The sequence below is a fragment of the Sinohyriopsis cumingii genome, chromosome 1, assembly GCF_028554795.1.
Source record: "Sinohyriopsis cumingii isolate HCF-2022 chromosome 1, ASM2855479v2, whole genome shotgun sequence".
NCBI classification, from domain to species: domain Eukaryota; kingdom Metazoa; phylum Mollusca; class Bivalvia; order Unionida; family Unionidae; genus Sinohyriopsis; species Sinohyriopsis cumingii.
In genome coordinates this window covers 65,225,850-65,247,792 of record NC_142961.1, presented here as the reverse complement: position 1 = coordinate 65,247,792, position 21,943 = coordinate 65,225,850, and the positions used below count along the sequence as shown (strand labels likewise).

At 34.4% G+C, this 21,943-nt stretch overlaps 2 protein-coding genes across 2 annotated transcripts in view; one reads left to right on the top strand and one right to left on the bottom strand.

Annotated features, from left to right (window-relative positions):
• Positions 1-16,141, top strand: part of LOC149807018 (uncharacterized) — a 50,498-nt gene extending 34,357 nt beyond the window's left edge. Inside the window, exons 2-3 of the mRNA XM_089960821.1 lie at positions 3,766-3,960; positions 14,811-16,141. Of these exons, the coding sequence (XP_089816947.1) occupies positions 3,766-3,960; positions 14,811-14,947 (332 nt within the window). The 3' untranslated portion in view covers positions 14,948-16,141. The remainder of the gene's footprint in view (positions 1-3,765; positions 3,961-14,810) is intronic.
• Positions 1-21,690, bottom strand: part of LOC149807017 (polypyrimidine tract-binding protein 1-like) — a 204,118-nt gene extending 182,428 nt beyond the window's left edge. Inside the window, exon 1 of the mRNA XM_089960769.1 lies at positions 21,560-21,690. Within this exon, the coding sequence (XP_089816895.1) occupies positions 21,560-21,567 (8 nt within the window). The 5' untranslated portion in view covers positions 21,568-21,690. The remainder of the gene's footprint in view (positions 1-21,559) is intronic.
• Between the last annotated feature and the right edge of the window lie 253 nt (positions 21,691-21,943).

Sequence of the window (21,943 nt, the reverse complement as noted above, 5' to 3'; positions counted from 1 at the left end):
GAAGCTACTGGCAAGCTGTCTCACATACCCACATTGGCCGAATCTGAGATTTGAATCCAAGCAGACAGAGGTGACATCATGTGCTTTCAGAGCGGTGGGCCTAGTTGCCCACATGATTCTCTCCACCGCCTGTTCTCAGAACTCTTTGCCCCTAAGCAGTGCTCAAAGAATTTTTGTTTTTGAAACAGGCCCAGGGCTGGTGACTTAAGTTACTTAAATAAACTAAAGAGCCTGACTGAAATTCCACAAGCACAAAATTTTCTGTTCAAATATTGTCACGCAACATTGCAATACATACAACTTGAATAAATTCAATAGGGTTCAAAGGGAGCTGAAGGTAATTCAAGTGTCATTAGTTTTCATCATCTCTGCTTGATTCTCCGTGTGAATCCTGGGCAGAACCATGTTGACATATGTCAATGTGTTGTTTGTAGTATGTGCAATAATTAATAGAACCCCCCCCCATCTTTTTTGCTGGCGTGCTTCACACAAAACTCCGTCAACCAAAAGTTATGAAATTTATTTTTGTTTGGCTTTGCTGATAGTTAATTGCTTCCTAAATCAGCTTCAAAAATGAATTACACTATACAGAGAACCGAAATGATCATTCTTTAAATTTTATATATATATATATATATATATATATATATATATATATATATATATAGGTAGTAAAATGCTACTTCAAAGAAACACTGACACTTTTCACAAACGTATAAAAAATATAACACATATGGCTTAAGCATTCTCATTCAAGGGAATGATATGTAATAACTTTTGTTGTTGTACACACAATCTATAATCCCTTTGATTAACCCCTAATGCGTTGTTCCACTTCCTGATCCTATGTAAATTAGCACAATGAGTTCACCCACTACAGTCTTCAAAAATCTCTTTACTAGCTATTGGCAGCCAATTAAGTAATATGTGAAATGGTGGTTTATACATGACCACTTTGACTTCAATTGCCACTAATTTAACTGCCCAAGGGATAGTGTTACATAGCTCCAATCATGACCACCATTTATACATGCTACATGTAACGGATATATACTGAAAGCGCTGGGAGGGGGTCTTATTTTTTGGTCTATATTCTGACGATTACTGAAAATGGTGTTTTCTCTAAACATGACCTGGTTTGGGAGTACAAAATCATATTTTTAGCATGACACACCATGCTTCAATTCGATTAAAATCAGCTCTCAATTCACGCACGACAGTGGTGATTTGATTTACACTGCATCGTGTTATGGCAGGTATGTCAACATCTTGGAAATACATTTACACATTACATCAGCACAATCCAAGTTTCCTCAGGCAAATTGAAATTTTTTTCAACACGCCAGACAGGCACCTAACTTAGAAAACAGAATTCACTAGATGCAAAATTAGATGGGCCCCAGGCATTGGGCTACCTGATTTTTTAGCACTGCCCTAAGAGGATATGACAGCACTTCAATTCCTTCACTTTCTGCAAGATCTTTGCGAAGATAGGCCTAGGTGTCTAAACTTCCAATCCATGGAAAGAGCATCAACTGTCCAAGGCTTCGGATCAGAGAATGGAGAGACAATAGTTGGGAGTTTTGCAATAATCTTATTGCAAATGGATCTACCAGTGGTTGATCCAGTACCTACTTATTCTGCTGAATATGACCATGCAGTTTGAAATTTATTTATTGGAATGATTACACTAATATATTTACTCTGCCCAAAATGTGATGGACTTGCATGTGACTTTGTTATTAATGACATCACCTTTGAAAATCCCAAACCATAATGCAAAGGTCTTTGGATCTGGTCACCTTCTGCCTTCCAAGATAATTTACCAATGCTGGATAAAACAAGTACACCCTTTCCACCTTTCCACAAAGCATATCCTGCCTCCAATGAAATGCTTTCACTATGGCCTTCATCTTGATTGATATGCAATAATCAATCCCAAGTGGGCCACTATCAGCTGGCTGCAAGAAACTATGGTGGGAGGTGTGCATCCAAGTCCACCATGCTTGACTCTATACTATTATTCCCAAAAGCTGGACTGCAAGGGAACATCCACCATAAACAAAGAGATGTGACCTCATATACACCACTCCCTCAATAATTCACATCTGGATAATTTGTGATCACTTAAATATAGGGTCAGGCATGGATCCCATTTTTAAACATGAAAATACCAAAAAATATCATCCTCACTGATGCCACGAATGGGTTATGGGATATTGGATCAACAAAACTCACATCCCCTCTGGCATCAGGTGAGGCACTGTCTGAGCTGGATTCGTCTGCTGTTGAGCAGTCTTGTATACAACCAAAAGAGTTGCCTTCTAAAACAAAAATACAAAAAACTACCTACCATTTCAAATATTTGATGAAGACAAGAAACAGTCCTATTTTCTTTGGCCGAACAAAGTAGAGTTAATGGACTATTACATTATCAATAAAGAATGTAATCTGTGAATATAAAAAAAGCATATCGTTAAGTAATAACTTATATTGGTTATACCTTTACTGGCAATGGAGATTACTAGCATGTTTTCTAAAGAAAAACTGCACAACTTAATGGTCTGTAATTATACTGTCACTGAGCAAAGAACACCAACTGGTCAAGTGCACATTACTGAATGCACACACATGTACTAGTAACCCAGGTAGGTATCACAAAAAAGTAACCTACATACATAACAAAATTATTGTTCTAATAAAGTTACAAAAACGTCTTGGACAAACAAATGTGAGAAATAGTTCAAAATACAGACGGAACATATTTTCCTTATATGATAAATTCCTCCAACTTTCTCTATGATATGTATAACTCTTGCTGACAGCACAAGCAGAAATAATAACTTATATATAACAAGAGATCAATGTGTGTGGGCAGACAAATTTTAACTTTCATAGCCAACATTTAAGCTTGGGATGGCAGGATTTACAAAAGTAGTGGTTATACTCCTAAGGTTTTCAGTAATGTATTTGAAGAAACTTTACTTCCCCTGCCCCAACAAACTAGTTATGCATACACAATTTCTTCTTTATATATATTTTATTATTTTACTACCTAAATATTTTTAAAAAATTACATAGAAAAGGGATTTGGAAAAAAATTATCCAATTCCTTATTCCTCTCCATTATGCAAATACGATCATTTAGGCAAGAGGCATGTATACAATTTTATGCTGCACCCAACTGTGAGAGAGACAGAAAGAGCATGTAGTTGGTGTGGTCTATCAGTTGTTACTAATAATTACTGCTTATTATTGTAACAATAAACAAAAAGAGTACAATCTATGCCATCCCCATGTTTAATAGTCCTCTATGCAAACAACAAAATAATTTTTTTCTTCTTTTAGTCAGTGTACTTGACCTTTGCCCTTTTGACCCAAATATTTATATGCTTCTTCATTAAGCTATGTGCAAGCCATCCACAAGTTTGTACCAGGTCTGTGATGTACAGCCCATTTTATTGTCCAGACATCATTTTTCTTTCTGTCAGTGATCTTGACCTTTAACCTTTTAACCACAAATCGTTGCCTTCTTCCTTACCAAGTGCAAGATGCCCACAAAGTCTGGATAAGGTATGTCATGTTGAATTAATGTTACTGTCCACAAACCCTTTGTTTCATTCCTTCAGTCACAGTAACCTTGACCTTTAACTATTTTAATCCATATTCAATATGAATCTTTCTTAAAAATGCAGCCATGTGCTAAGTTTGGTACCAATGATGAAGGAGAACTTAAGTGTGCATCAAGCACTGTTCTTCTTTCAGTTGATGACCTTGAGCAGGGACCTTTTCTGCAGGAAACTGACAAGCTGTACATCACTTCAAGTACAAGCCAGCTACAAAGATTGGTTACTGCAGATGTTGGACAACATAAGTTACTGTGCAACAACAAAATTGGTAACAGACAGATAGACAACATCAGAATATGCTGTACCTCATGGCAGGGATACAACGACCAGAGTATGTGATGAATTTAAGTTATTAAGTGGAAAACATTTTTCTTCTTTTGACTGTCTGACCCTAAAAATGATAGGGATCTTTATACCCCAAGTGCAAGGTATCAGTGCTCATAGAATTTTCTTTTAAACCCTGGCCCAGGGCAAGTGACTTTAAAAACACAGACTTGCCCTGACCCTTACTCCACCTGTCCAACAGGGTCATAATTATTTAAATATTTTGACATGTTTGAACTGCTATACTTTAAATGAAAACATTGTTTAAAGAAGCTTTAACCTGACTCATGTTCTGTTGTTGTTGTTGTTCTAGGGTTTAACGGCATTTTTCAGCACAAGATAGGTAATACATGGCAGCCAGTATAACTGGTGGAGGAAGAACCCTGAAAAAAAAACAGGGAAGAACCACCGACCCACGAGAAGCTACTGGCAGGCTTTCCCATGTACCCATGCTAGCCGAACCTTGGACTTGAACCCACGCAGACAGAGGTGAGATGGCAGTAATCTGGAATGGTGAGCGCTTTTGACCACTTGGCTACTCAGGGCCATTGACTTATGTTCTGTAAGTATTTGCCTCTCACAACAGTGTACACCTGAAAACAACTGTGTAACCTTGTCTGCTAAAAGTCTAATTTGATTTCCTTAACACATTAAACCCTGGAGGTTTTTGCCAGTTTTGCCTGAAAACTGAGTAGGAAACACATTTTGAAAGCTATTTCTGAACAGACTGGAAAACACCAAATCCCCGGTCATCTTTCAATAACATAATGCCTAGTTGTGTTACAAACATCGTTTTTCGTTGGTTATTTGACTCGCGCATAAGCAGAAGGGTAAAAGTTGGACTTTTTTGCTAAACGGAGCCATTATTTTCGTATGGAGACTACTCTTTATTCCAAATGCCCGTCTTATCCTACTTTTTGCAAAGGCTTGTCTGTCTGCGTGCAGTTCATACCAATTTGCCTTAGATCTGAGACCAAAAAGTCTAATATCCGGACACAAAATGGGATTCCAACCACAGGCGAATTCTGTGTTTAAAAAAAGTAGGGTCCGAAAAATGAGGTTTTTCTATCTGTATTTTGTAGTGCAACTAGATATTCCAAATTATTTGGTATCATTGTAGAGCTACATGTGTCTACCTTTCTATAATACCATCCACGTTATTGTATCATGCATGACCATGACGCAACAGAGCTCGGCAGTAGGCTACTACCTCCTGCCCCGTAAAGTCGTCACTAGGGGTTAATGTGTTAAAAACAATGTTTCCTCACTGTCTCAACATAAACCAGTACTAAGCCATTTCATTTCCTGAATGCTGCAAAAATTGCCACATTTCTCAACTGAACTTGAAAACAAATTAAATTGAAGAGACACTGATTTCTTTTAGGGTCAATCAGTTGTTGTTGTTGTTGTAGTGGGATTTAAAGCCATTTTTCAGCACATACATGGCAGCCAGCATAAAAGGTTGAGGAAGAACCTGGGAAAACCCCAGAAAGAACAACCAAAAGATACTGGCAAGCTTTCTCATGTATCCATGTTGAACCCAAGCAGACAGAGTGGAACAGTGAATGCTTTAGACTACTCGGGGGTCAATCAGTAGAAACATTAGCTTCAAGTCTCAAAGTCAGTTTATGACAGAGAACTTGAGGTGTCACCATTACAGACAACACTCCTTATATATGAACAAGACCAACTGGCTACCAACTCTATGAACTAAATCAAGGGTCAGCAAACTACTGCACATGTGCCAAAAATCTCAATTTTAACAGTTTTACTCTCTTACTGGTGGCACGCTCTCATTCATGTTGTAATTAATCCGCAAAAAAGTGAATACTATGTAAAATAGGTTGCAGACCCCTAATTAAATGGACAAAAAATACAATGTAATTATCTCAGTTCCTTTACAAACAAAAGCACTGTATTGGAGGCTTTTTAGGTTTCTAATTCCCTGGCTTATTTTAACTGTCAAATAATCTCAAGGGTACCACTTCATATATTTATATCCCACCTACTGTACGTGTTCACTGATAACTGTCACACGTGCACACATTCTAACTGCCACCTGGACTGGGTATCAGGTTAAGCGACATAATTATCAGCCAATTAAAAGAATATTTCAAACAAAATGAAGGCACTATGATTTGTTTACATTTTTTTAAACAGCCTTGTTATATTGTCCTTAATCAACCCAGACTATCACAAGCAGATCAACTACTGACATCAACCAGGCATGTCAATGAAGCAAAATGTAAATCAATTTTTTTTTTAAAAATGAAGACCCCTGAAGAGATAAATGTTATACATGTATGTGTTCTTACTAAGGATTAAAGTACATAAATCTTGTTCAATCAATGCAAGTGACTGAAATGTTTGAACAAATAAAGAGGTATGTGGGTCAAGTGAATTTTCTGTTACTACTTGCCCTGGACAAGTGGAAGAACAAATTAATCAGCCCTGCATTTGTACTTATATTTTACTCAAAGACTGATAGGAAATTAAAAAATAATCAAAATGGAGTAAATATGATCCAGTTTAAATGCACAATAAATGTGCAACTTTTTACCATGGCTGAGAGTGATGAACAACAACAATAACTGTTTTTCTTCTATGATGGGGTCTACAACTCCTGTCAAGGGCATAACAATTTACATTTGCTTAAGCCATTCTGGTCTGTGACATTTCTTAAGAAAGGTTTCTAACACCTGTTGCACATCATGGACACATGAAGAATATTCATATGTATATAAATAATTTTCGTCTTGAGAACAAAGCATCAGCAACATGCAGTTATAGCATCAGCAACATGAAGTTATTCCTGGTCTCTCTCTGGATGCTTCATGACAGATTTGGTTAAGAGTGGTCAAGTTTTGGAGAAAACAACATTCACCATCTTTATAATCTTGGGCTAATGTCTGGGTTTTGAAAACATTCAATTGCTTTCATGTACTGAATTTATTACCTCATAAATCTTATATAAACATATTTTTTTTACATACGAATCTCTTAGTGCTGTTAGTGGATGTATCATAAGACAAATATTTATAGTATACAATACCCCCAATTAACCCAGTACCTCGTAGCATCTACCAATGGACCACTGTTCAGTATGTTTCTTGTTCTACTGTAAAATGTGTTAATGAACAGGATAGTATACTATAAATCTACAGTATCCCAATATGGTTGCATAATATATGTCTTTAAAGGTTCATTTGAAAATATAAGATGGTAAAAAGCAACATCCTCACTTGTATATCAAGCGAGAAGTTTCAATTTACTGTACTACTGATTCCACACCATGTTGGATTACGAGTCTGGTGTTCATTGTCACTACTATGAGCATGCCTTGTTCCTTTCTATTCTGTAAACAGTTTCTTATGATTTCTGACAACGTTTTGAGATAATCCAAAAAAATCAACCAGAGTCTGGATTGTGATCTTTTAAAGATCTGTATCTGTATCTAATTCAAGGCGTTTTTCAACAATTTCAAGGACTTTTCAAGCAAAATGCAGGCTTTTTTCAAACTTCAAGCAGTTTTTAAGACAACCCCTGAAATTCAAGGATTATATGAATGTCATGAGGCATCAAAAAGTATTACCAATGAAAAGTACTAGGTATGTCCAAATGCAATGGTTTGTATAAACAAGTTCAAACAAAAACTGGACAAAAGAAATCAACACCAATATAGACATTTGATCAGTGAAGTTCAAAATCAAAAATGAATGCAGCACTAATCACTTAGTATGTTCAAGAACTTCATTCATGATTAATTACACACATTTGCATTTTTGGATTGAGCATGCAATCTTGTGGGCATGGACACTGGGCAAGGGAACAAGTGCCTACTACATCTGGTGGGCAACCATACTTGCATACTCCATCAATGCAGGGTTTTACAGCACTCCTTGGAGTTTTTAATGTATTTGCACTGCAAGCCAAAACAATAAAACAGATGGGAGCCACAGTGACACCATAAATCCAATCATATCACATGTACAAACTACACAGTAATAATACTGCTTGTAGTATTAATATGTAGCAGTGGCCTAGCTAGGTATATGCAAACATGTGCAAGTCACATAAAAAATATACAATGTTTTACATTTCTTGGATATCCCACCTCCAAGCCCCATAACAACATACAACAGAAATAACTGCATAACAACAATGTACGTCCCAACATGCACCAGCAAGCATGCACACGTGTAGAAATCTTTACATTTAAATCATTAAAGTTATTCCCTGGGAACACATGAAATGCCCCATGTCCCCACTGGAGGTTCTGTCCTCCAAACCACTTGCCTACCTGTTGACATGCACCCTTTTCCATATGCCCCTAATATCAGACAATTCTGATTTATTACATTCATACTTCAGTAAGATTTGTTGCAAGTTTTTATTGACCACGCAGCATATTTAAATTTACTGACTTCAATGAATGCCAGATCCCATTGAAATCATGCTGCACTTATCCATATCAGAATTTGTAGACAAAATGTAGAAATTCAAATACGTAAAAAAAATTATGCAGAGTACATGAACAGACCAATGGTATCATTAAGTGCCAGGGTCTGGGGATTTACCACCAATTTGGAGTAGATAAAGAAGTTCAACCAGTGACATTGTACTTCTATAAAGCAATACCACAAAATAGAGCATCAATACAAGTACATTTAGAGATGGATTTTATAGCCATGCAAAATGGTTTTCCTATTTGTGGTGATATACAAACCCATTACTAAGATAATGATGTGTTCAGCTGCACTGTAATGTTTTGGAAGTGAAATGGAAAAAAAATATTTTAAAAAAAAACAATTTTCTGCTTTTAAACTAAAAGTAACCGAAAGTAAAACTCTTTTTAAGAGCTCCAAATACAATATCAGCAATCAAAGAAAGTCATTCAGGGTTGATCAATTATTTTCTTCAGGACAAGAGGTTTCAGAAAATTCATTTTGTCCCATCTACATTTTCGTTAATCCCAAAATATAAAACTCTTACAATGGTTTGACGAGATCTATTTTAATCAATATTAAAACAAAAGAAACAAATGTACAAAATATTTATTTCTTCACAGGACTTACTGTAAAGGTATTTTGTATACACTATTTCCTCCTTAAATGGGGTAGCATCAGCAAAAATTGAAAGGAATTTATTGCAATTCAGTCCTTCTTAAAGTAATTAAAATATGAGAATTTGCGCTTGCACACTATCGCAGTGGACAATTCTTGTCAGGCCATGAGATTAGAGCAGTGCCATCATTTCACAACCAAGTTTGCATAACAGCAGGCATTTCAGTTGGATTTTAAAGGATGAATATGATAACCAACTGGTATTTTGAACAGTTTTACATGACATAATGAACCCCTGTGGGGTAAATTAGCCATAATCAGACAGACAATGTTGTTGTAGTTGTTGTAGGGTTTAACGCCATTTTCAGCACAAGATAGGCTATACATGGCGGCCAGTATAATTGGTGGAGGAAGAACCCTGGCAAACCCAGGGAAGAACCACCGACCCACGAGAAGCTACTGGCAGGCTTTCTCACGTACCAACGTTAGCCGAGGCTGGACTCGAACTCACGCAGACAGAGGTGAGATGGCAGTGATCCGTAACGGCGAGCACTTTAGACCACTCGGCCACAGACAAGATATTTCCCCAATTCACTTTCGTCAATTGATTTGAAAAATGACTGCCAAAATGCTGATAGTAATAGTAAAACCAAAAAGTTCCAGAAGATGGAGTGAGGAAAAATTCCTACGAGTGCAGCCATCAGTAAAGATTATACTGCACAAGAATTTCATGAGGTTATCAGGACCAATCACAATCTCATGAAGTGATATTTAAACATGCTGTCATATCAAAAATATGAAACGGCACATGCCATATGTAAAGTGTACAGACTCTATGATAAAATGAATTAAATGAAGCAATATTTAAATATCTAAGCAGAATAAAAACAGCTTCCATTTATATCAGCTATTATTTGAGGTGTCTGAATCTAATCAACATTTGCATGTGGCAACAAGATAAGGTTTCAAACAATTAACACAATGTGAAAATTTAATGATCTTCATATCAATTCTGAAAATGAATTCTAATTTCTGAAGAAAAAAAATTTAAAAAATAGAAGCACTATTTATAATTTCAAAATACTACCATACTCCACAATGCACTACCAAAATCATTAAACATAAATAAACTCTGCATTAGCACTCATAATAGCAGGAGATATGAAAGCCAATAAAACAGAAAACTGCTTGAACTTGCTATATTTGAGAAGTAATAGATAATGAAAAACATTTTCCAAAAATTGAGATTTAATGCTCAGAAAATCTGGATGTATTGATGGAAATAACACTATGAACGCACACCTGGAACACTTCATGCTATACAACCATTGTAACCCTTCTAGCAAAGCTACAACTAAAAGTATAAGTAACTTCATCAAAGAAAATATAACTGTAGTATTATGTATATTTAATTTACATTATTTCCTTGTTAGTTTTTTTATTTTTTTATTTCATTATATGCTATTGATAATGTGACATTGTATGTTAGACTTGGCCTTAGCCAAAATTAGATTCATTTTCTGCCTGGCCTGAATTATTGATTTTATTTTCTAGTAAACAAGTTTATTTGGATTTGTATCTTGAACTTTGGAAACTCCTTATGAACTCCCCTGTGTACCTGTTGTTACTACACTTTTTATATTGAAATCTTAGTAAGATACACTTCTATTTCTAACAAAGATTTTATTTTGTAAACATTATGAACCTTCCAGAAGGTTGTTTTCCATGAGGTAATTTTTTTTAAAAATATAGTTGTTGTAGGGTTTCACGACATTTTTCAGCATAAGATAGGATATACATGGCAGCCAGTATAAATGGTGGAGGAAGAACCCAGGAAAAGCCCCAAAAGAAACACCGACTGATGAAAAGTTACTGTCGAGCTTTCCCACATACACACACTGGCTGAATCCAAGACTCAAACCCATGCAGACAGAGGCGAGATAGCAGTGATCCATAACAGTGAGCACTTTAGACCACTCTGCCACTCAGGCCACCCATTTTTTATATATATAAAATGTTGAATGTGACATGAGGTCAAGTAGAAGACTATAATTTTGTTAACTGCCACTTTATGGTGAACTTTCATAAAGTAAAACATGAATTAAGTCTTGTTTAAGGGTGACTGATTAAGCATCATTACTAACTTGCAATTACAATACCTTAATCTAGTTAGTCCTATGATTTAAATTTCATTACAATGTATAGTTTACACAGTGCTCTTTTACTCGTATCTTCAAAATATACTGCGTATGAATATAATAATTATACACATACATAATGTGTTTATATGTACATACAACTCTGCTTCAAAATAAAATATTTCTCAAAACCAATGTTAAATGGAGATATGCATACTGAGAAATAGGGGGCACAATTCAAACAAGAGAATGAAAACACATGTAGCAAGGTGTATATATATTGCTTGTTTTGCTTCCACTTCACTGTTCAGCTCCCACTTCTCCCTGCTCTGTCCAAAAGGTGAAGAAACTTCATCCTAAAACTGAAGTCTAGCTTGACCTATATATATATATATATACATATACATACATACACACAGAAAATGAGAGGATCTCAAAAATTTATGAAACAAGCAGAATAAATTTAATATTAAATCATTACTGATCTCAGATTATGTTTATCACATAGGTTTTTATTGTAATGGAAATAGAAAGAAGGAAAGAATTTTGTTCATTCTGACTCAGACATGTACCTTTCATACATTGTGCATAAAAAAATATTCTCCAAATCCATATGTTTTGGGGCAGTTTTATAACCAATATCATTTTAAAGACGATTTTCTTGTACAAATTAGATTTAATTGTCCTTCAGAATAAATGGAACAAAGGACTTACAGAACACCGTTTTCCAACACAAAATGTGTACGAGTTCCGTGTGATGTCACATAGTTCAATTAACTGTTGTTGTAGGGTTTAACGCCATTTTTCAACACGCAATAGTATTAATGGAAGAACCTGGGAAATCCCCAGAAAGAACCACCATTCAATTAACTGAGGTTAGAGGATCAATTTAACAATGCTGATACCCAAGGGATGTCACTTTCAGTACTGAAGGTTATTGGATATTCATGTAAAATGATTATTACTGGATTAAGAAATTCCATATTTATTGTAATGTATTTGTGACCAGATATTTACATTAGTTGACGTGTAACAGAATATGGTAAGAATTGGATCAGATGAGAGACATTAAATCGTTTAAGCTATTTTATCATGTTAAAAAAAAAAAGTGGTTTGATAGACCTAAACTTCTCATCAGTTGAGAGACCTATTTACGTCTATTATTTGATTCTAGAAGTTAACATTTAAATCACTCTTGTATAAAGGTCAAATCCCTTGTTACAGGATTACTTTTCACCCCTCCCTTCATGCAACCTATCAACTGACCAATATCCTTAATTTTATTTGTTGTTGTTCTGGTTTGGGGGTTTAATGCCATTTTTTCAGCACATGATAGGCAATATATGGCACAAATAAGCCCCTGTGGGGTAAATTCAACATTCAGAAAAAGATGTGACCTTTTTCCTTCATTTGGGAAGTCGGTTCTAAAAAACACTGCCAAAATATTTATAGTAATAGTAAAAAGAAAAAGTTCAATAAGGCAGAAAAAATTTCCCACCAGCACAGCCAATAAAAAGAATACTGTGCAAGAATTACACTGGCTCATTCGGATGAATTAGAATCACATAAAGTGATTTGTTAATATGTGGTAATATAAAAAATATTAAACTGCACACGCTATGAAAACTACAGAATATGCTTTATATATATATATATATATATATATATATATATATATATATATATATATATATATATATATAAAACTGTATACAATAAGAGCACAACACTGCTTTCTCTTTGTATACTTCTAAATTGCTCTGTATAGGTGGTGTTATTGTTTTAAAGTTGTTTTGTAATGAAATATGTGCTTGACATTTGGAAACAATATTGTCGTATATATATATATATATATATATATATATATATATATATATATATATATATATATATATATACACACACATACACGGCTGAGCAAATCCCATAGCCCGACGTCCCGGACTAGTCATTTTTGAAGTCGGACAAGTAAAATTTTCCAAGTTGCTAGTCCAGGACAAGTGCTTTTAAAAAAGTCAGGCTAATCCTTATTTTCGTGCTTTAATCACTATATCTGCCTTTATTTGGCCAATAATGCCCTCTGGGCGTACAAAATACTTGATTCTACCCGTCTTCGTGTATACATTTACATCCTGTTACGGCTTGACTGCATATTGGGCTATGCGACCAAATTATCGGCAAATCAAAACACGTCAAACAAAAGAAAGCCAGTATGATCAATTAGCAGTGTTGTTGCAATGAGTTTACTCAATCTAGATCATAACGAGCAGCTCACTATGATTTTAATCCAGCAAGTCAGTGTAATTAAATTAATGAAAGGTACCTTACCGACATCAGTGTTGGTTTCCTTTGTGAACTGATTAAATGACAGTAATGATTCTTTAATTTATAATTGATTATACAGATGATTAACTTCAACGTGCGATATTGTGTTTGAAGCGAAACAATTGCGCTAATTAATGAGCTGTTTCAGTTCGTATTTAAAAGAGAAAATTGATGTTATGATCACTTTAGAAGTAGCTGTCAAGCAAGCTGATAGTTACTCTGTGAATAAAATGAGTCTGGTAAATTATTTTCGCAAGGAAGGTAATAACAGCAATTCAGCAAAGGGAAATTTGTTTGAAAATGGAGGGATAAAACCTAAGACGGATACTGAATGTGCGGTAGTTATTTCTGAGTGTGAATGAGGATTTAGTTCAATGAACTTAATCAAGACTTCTTTAAGGAATTCCTTAAACCAAAAGAGTTTACAAATGCTAATGAACATTTCTGCAAATGGACCAGAGCCTGAGGACTTTAACCCAGACACAGCTATCAAGTGCTGGTGCAGGTGGCAGACATATACATGAACATATTTTCAAATCCATCAGCTAAAACATATATACATGAACCTAAAGAAGCCAAATGTATAACAACCAATGTTTTTGAAAAATTAAATTCTTTTAAGAAATAATTATGTTGTATATTATTTATTTTTATTTTTTCTATGGATTAAGTACACACGTCTCATCAAATCTTGGCAAGTGATTACCATTTTGGGACCAGTGAAAAATAAGGTGGGACTAGTGAAGAGAAACGTGGGTCTAGTTCATTTTCAGAAACCACTTGTCCTGGACTAGTGGTTAAAAAAAAATTGGCTCAGCCCTGATATATATATATATATATATATATATATATATATATATATATATATATATATATATATATATATACACATACTCAAAGAACATGCTGCATTGTTCCAATGAAGTCATACCTGCATCAAGATCATCAATTTAACTCTTCCCAGAAATATATATTTGATTTTCATCGTTTTCATCATAAAATTTAGTAATATTAGATTTGTCAGATGCCCAAACCAGCAGTTATAAGGAAATTTTGAAGATGTGAAGATGTCCACTGTTGTTTCAATTTGGTGATGACACATTAAAATCATGAAAGGAAATCATAGCATTCTCCAAATTTGAGTTTTACAATGCTATCCAAACATTAATATGCAATAAGAAGAATAGCCTTAACAAATGCTACTTCAGTATGTGTGACCTAGACTAAGACACTAGAATAGCAGTAAACACTTATTAAAAATGTGCAGAAAACAACTTTGACTCATAAAGGTACATGTAGTCAGCAAATGTGTTTATGTTTATTTTCTTCAGGTAAGAGACTAGCAGTGAAAAAGACACTAATGACAAAAAACAACCCAGATGAAAGTGGGAGCACAACTGAAGGCAACAAAGACAACTCAAACTTGGAACATATCTTTAATGTAGACTGTCTCAACTATGGTGAATGATGTTGAAAAATGGTGGCATAACCACAAACATGAAACTTAGAAACCCAAGTGGGACAAGCAGAATCCGGGTTTACAAATGTGAAATCAGATGGAACATTAAAAGCAATTTGCAATTTGTGCAAGACAGCACTATCCTTTCAATGAAAATGGAAGTATTAACTTGACTGTATCACTTTAGGCAGCAAAGTTCAGTACAATGAAAATGTGAATAACTTAATCAGAATAATGGAGGAGTGACCTGTACTTAATGACTTTGATAACCAAAATGCCATATACATACTTGTTAAGTCAAAATACATGAAAAAGAAACCAATTAAAAAATTAGTTTGCAAATGGTAGAGTACAGCTGATGTAAAGTTTTTGGGTGAATTAATGACGAACAGCTTCTCACTAACGTGATCTTATGCTGCTGAGAATATAATCCTGATGTGAAATAAAATATCAATCATTAACTTTGTTATTTTCCATCATAACATTCTTACAGCGAGGAACTCCCGAGTTTCTGCCAAGAACTCTCAGATATAGGATGGGGACTCCTGAGTTCCATGAATGAGGAATCTAGAACTCCTCATACAAAATTTTGTCAAGAGCCCATGGAGACAATTTCAATACTGAAAATTTTGTATGCTTTCCTATACAATATCTGTTTAAAAAAGAAACCCGATTTTTTATAATTGGGTAGCACATACTGTCAATTATCACTAACTACTGATGATCAGTGCTCTATCCCAAAAGAATGACTTTTCACACCAAATGGATGCTCTTGATGTAAACATGCAGAGTCCTTTTCTGGTTTCTACAAACAGTCCATTTCGGTAAAAACTGTGTTGTCTGCTTCCAATATTTGCAATGTCTAGTTTCAATATCCTCGACCTGCAACAATTGTGCCATTAACTTGAACTGTAATGCTTATATGATAATATTTTTTGAAACTATTAAACTGCTATTGAAAGAGTTCAACTACATCAGCTTAATTTATTTATAGTTGCAATTTTTTTTTTAAAGTCTCCAATTCTTTGCCAGATAAAATTATTCCAAGCATGTCAAAATTTGTCTATTTCCGATTGTACATTTATGGTTTGTGCCGCTGAAATAAATGCCAAGTGACATCAGATTGGAATTCAACAATTAAGCAAAGGTATAGAAATCAATCGTTAATTATGCCCAGTATTATTAATATTGGCAGCTGTCATATATTTCATTTATTTCAAACACATATAAGCTGCAATAAAATACTTATAAGTAATGATGACAAAAATATCAGAATAAAAACATGCATTTTTTAAATTATTTTTCTCTAAAACTTTCAATAAAATTATCATATTTATCAATGTAGCGAATTTTTAAAAGATACTTCATTTACAAATTTGACTCTGCAGTGCTCAAAAATGTATAGTCCAATGCCTGGGGCCTCTCTAATTTCAGACAGAGCACTTCCTGTATTATAAGTGGAGCCCATCGGGCTTGTTGAAAAAAAATCTACTTCACCCAAGAAAGCTTCAATCGTGCTGATGAAATTCTGAAATTTATTTTCACGATGTTGACCTGTCATGCTAAAAACACTATTTTTACATCAGTCATGTTTAAAATAAATATGATTTTCAGTAATCTTTGAAAATTGAAAAAAAATAATCACATCAGTATATTCCCATTACATGCAGCATGTAGAAATGGGAAGCAGTTATACTGAAGCTGATATAAAACTATCCTATGGGCAGTTTAAATAAAGGCAAAGTATAAACCACAACTGCATGGTTTACTTAACAGACTCACAATAGCTACTGTGGTGCATTTGAAGACTGGCTGGTCAGCCCACTGTGCTAATTTGCATAGGTAAAAAAGGTAAGTGGAACAACCTAATCGAGGTAAATCAAACAGATACTAGATGTGTGTTAGCATACAAATGATATTACACACTGTCAAAAATGAGAATGCTCAAGCCATCTGCATTAAAGATTACTGACAAGTTTGTGAACATTTGCAACATTTCTTTGAAGTCAGATTTTACCAATATTATATATATATATGCCTCTCACACATCAGGGTCCACAAACATAGACTGCACTATAAGCGAGGGCACAAATTACCGAAGGAACCCATAAATTTAAAAAATCCTCTAAGACATAAAAATAAACATGGTGGTGGGGGGATAGGGAACTGTGCTGTTTAATGATTGAATCCTCCTTTTACACTTACATCAATAATAATTGTTAATAACATGCATTTTCTAATGAAGTTGTTCACTTTTTTGTGCACAAATAACTTTACTTTCAAAACATCTAACTTGTGAAAGATCGTTCCAACTGGTTTCAACAACCATCATGTGTATGTGAAAACATCTATGTATTATGTCACTGCTTTTAGTTTTGTTGATTAGTCTGGATCCCGGTGTGGTATATAACAGCATAACTCCAAGTCGGGAGTCAAAGTAACATGGAACTAGACTATCTGTTGATACACCACTAAACAAGATTCCTTTTCTTCAAAACCTAGCAACATTTATTTTGTGAGACAATTGTCTACATCAAAACTAAAAAGTTTATTTGTTCAATTAGTACAATACTGATGTCCTGATTTCATTGGAAGTATTAGTGAAACAAAACTTCTTATCATCCTTCAGAATATCTCTAAGTGCCAGTTCAGAAATTCTCTGAAACTCACTTGCCCCAAATGGTCCTTGTCTGTGAAACCAAGCTCTTTGTTTTACAAAGTATTCATTTAGCTTGGTTGCCTTGCTTACTTTGATCACAGTTATGAATTAGTCGGTTAATTTAAGGTAGTGTAATTATGTTATATACACAATAAAATTTATAACGGTGTTCGATTGATCAACTGAAGTGAGTTTACCAACCATACGAATGGGGCCGCTAGATTTTAAGTATGTAGGATTTGCATGCCTTTTAACTTTTCTATTATTCCACCTCCTTTATTTGATTCAAAAGACATTCTGATAATACAAAGGAGGCCAACTTTTAATTCAGTTCAGCAATAGAACAAATACTTCCACAAGCAGTTATCAAAACACGGTTGGCAATTAATTATGTTCTCAGAGAAAAGCTTGTGGACATAGCAGTTACTATAGAGTGACACATTTTAAGTTTAAATACGGGTTGAATTTACTATGAATACACTTAAGAGAAACTAAAAGATAGAATTAAAACACAGATTTCACTTAATAAAATTGTTTAATTTGAATTTAAATATTAATGTACTGCCTACACTTGGCCTAAGTTATATTTTCATTGATAGAAATTTCCTTGAATATCTATAATTAAAGTGTACTATGAATGTCGTTTGGAAAGAAAATGTAACCAATTATATGACTTCTTATTAAAAGTTGATATTTTCAAAATGTTGATTAAAATTTCCAGGTCCTATTTTTTGTTTTTGACAATAAAATGAGCGATTTATCAACTTTTCAGTTAAAAATTTTGATAGCGATTTACTTCAAGTTAAAGAAATAGGGATCAGTTTGGGGGTATTGTCTGGTACAAAAAAATGGTATCCACGCCTGACCCCGCGTTATAAGCAGGTTCACGAGTTGTCACGGTGCAAGTTATTGAGGGAGTGGTGTGTACATATACATATATATATATATATAAAGAGAATGCGTGATTATTTCAGTTGTCAAAATAGTGTTCAAGTATTATTAATCTTTTATGGCAATTTAGGAAGCAAAGCAAGCAAAAGTAAATTTGAGAATTCTTGGTTGATGGAGTTTTACTTTGTGTAAGCAAAAATAAGGAGGCATTTAGTTCTTGGCACATACAGCAAACCAAATATCTACATACGCCATTTGTATGTACCACGTTTGTCAAAAGAGAAGACCACCTGTAACATATCTGACACGATGAACTAAACATTCTGATTCGTTAACTGACCAATGCTTTTTAGTATTTAGCCATGAAAGAGAATGTTTGACAGACAATAATAAGAATAAGCTTGTTATTACTGGACAGTTGATTGGTGTTGATAGTGTTACCACCCGTACTGGACGGGTGTTTAACTGTAGACTGGGCTGGTGGGATTTTAGTCAGGGCTCTAGATTTCTTTTAGTCACCAGCCCTGGGCCTGTATCTATAACTTTTTTCTCTGAGCGCTGATTCTATATAGTTTTTTATTTGATTCATTATTCCTAACATATGTGTATGTTATAGTAACAAGAACTTTGCATTGCTTTTGCTATCACAAAAATCTGTCTTAGGTGTCCTGCTAAAACTAAGAAAAAGAAAACCAACATGTGAGCAGTGGCTCTGAATTGAACAGCCAACACTCACTCCAAGGCCACAAACTTGTAGCAAATATGGTATTAATTAAATTGGATATTTCCATTGTGCTTTCTATCATTTGAGATGTAGTGCATATTTAAATTTTAATTTGCTGAATACTTCTTAATCAGCAATTACTGTCAGTGTTAACAAAAGGTACTTATGACATCAGGCTCTCAAAACAAGCTTGCAAGATTAGGAGAAACATGTGGCACGAATCAAGGACAAGCATGAAGTTAGAAGAGTTGACAATATTTATTTTTTTAAAATGGAACAAATAAAAAGGAGAAACTCTTTTATACACATTCAAAGAAATGTAACTCCAAAATTTACAGAATTATTCAGATTATCAAAGATGGTGAATTAAGTCACATTTGATGCTTGAAATCATAACTGCCCAAGCAAATATGACAATCGTGTTTCTAAAGACATTTCCATTTGATTTTAAATAATACCATGTTGATAGTGTTAGGGAACCCTGCTGACAGGTAAGAAATTAAAGTCTGATGAATTTAAAGACCACGTTTTGTGCAATTTTTATATCCTTGATGCTTTTTGTTTAAATCAGCAAGAGGGTGTGTGAATACCATAGTACAAATTTGTTTTCACTACATTTATTGTGACATCAAAATGCACAACAGTCAATCCAGTTTGCATGGCCATATCTACAGCAATTTCATAATTGTAACTTTAGTAAAAGTTATACAGGTGATGCAGACATTCACCAATTATTTCCGTACTGGTTGCCAATTTTAGAATCTAAACTACATACCTTTACTTGGCATTCAATAATCAGGAATGAACTGACTTTAAAACATATTTAAATTAAGACCAATAAATGTGCATACATGTCCTGTACGATTTTCACCATAGCAAACTGGTGGGTGTGATGATACTGAAGTCTCCAGTATTGGGCTATCCCATTCATACTGTCTGTAAATTAGCTACCATGTCATAGCCTCAACTTGATTGGTTGTGGTTGAGGCTACGAACTGGTCCAATATCATGTAATGGAGCAAACAAAATCATCACTAAAGTCAGAAACACAAACAGTGTAGAAATCTACTACATAAGTATAATCTTATTGTGAAAGAAGTTTTGCTTATTTTGAATTTATTAAACCCTTACACGATAAAATAAATTGGCACGGTTACACTAACCTCACCATGTCCGACACGACAGATAATGTGAGACTCTCACCGTGACCCCTTTTCTACGTAACACTTGCCAGAGCATATTTGGATATTCTACGCTATGTTATTATCAATCAAGTGTTGAATAATGGCTTCTTGGTGGAATTTCAAAGTTGCCGATACACCTTATTTACTTTTAATGCACAGAATTTCTGACTCAAACCAACCAATTTTTACAATTTGTTTACATTTTCAAATAAGGCCTCAAAGTTTTTATAAGGCACACAAACAAACGAGGCTGAGAATGAAAGTAATCATTATTTGAACTAATATGGTAGATGATCTAAGTGAAAATATTCAAGGTAATTTTTCAAGTAATTCTACAATGATTTTCGATACTTTTGGTATTAAATAAGAGGACTACTCAATTTATTGGATTATATGCAAGGAATATGTTCAAATTGTTGATATTAGGTTAAAAGAGCGCCGGGTGTGATTCACACCCGATTTGCTCCATTGACACATACATGCTCAAGTTAGTACCCTGTCCACGAGGTAGGAGTATGGGTACTAATATTAGTACTACCTATAAATCCACCAATAACTTCCACAAGGATCTGAATTTACCCTTTTTAATTTGCTATAACAAGATCGTCTCAATCCTCCAGTTCTGGCGCTATAATTAACTGAACATAACGTGTTTCTTAAGATACAATAAATTTCATTTAACGTTGGTGGTCTTGTAAATTATATTATCGAATAACCATGGTAGTCTTAAAACTGAGGTATTTATGTTAATGAATTTATGCCATAATAACCATACAAACAAAGACCAGCATTTACGCTAACATTACCAAAAACCTGCCGCAGGTGAGGTGAAACTAGCGTGCAAAATGAAAGTCGCTGGAAGAAACGTACCTTTTTCCGCTAAAGGGTCAATGCACCTAAATGTACGGCAATTATTACTTTTGAAGTCATGTTAACAATGACAGGTGGCCTTGTAAACAACAAGAGAGAGTTTATTTCTCATTTTACATAATTAAGCTTTCCATCGAATCAAAACAAAGGTCGGACAACTCTGCGTCCGGCAAAACAACATGTAGAACGCTATCTAACCATTCATGTGTCGATAGATAAATCTATTATCTAGAACATACGACTAAATGATTTCTTTGTTGACTAATATTGCCTATGAATCATACGTAACAAACCTTTCCATATCAGTCAAAATATTGGGGAGTTTTCGTGAGCGTTTGCTCTTTTTTGTCGCCTGTCGACTTCAAAATGGCGATAAACTTTAACCACGAGGATTCATTGAAATTGACTGGTTCTCTATGATGACTGACTACAACGGACCTGATACATAATTCGAATTTAAGAAATGTACTTACTAACCAGTCCACAAAAGACGGAAGGAAGAAAATTTAAAACAATGTAGCTGCTATACAGCCACACAAAAAAAATATATCTTCTTGTTTATGACATATTTTATTACTATTATTATTGCCGTTATTATCCATGTGTTTCTATATGTTTATCATCATCCTTGTCATAAATGACAATTCGTCAAAGTCATTGTGATTTCATTGTCTTAC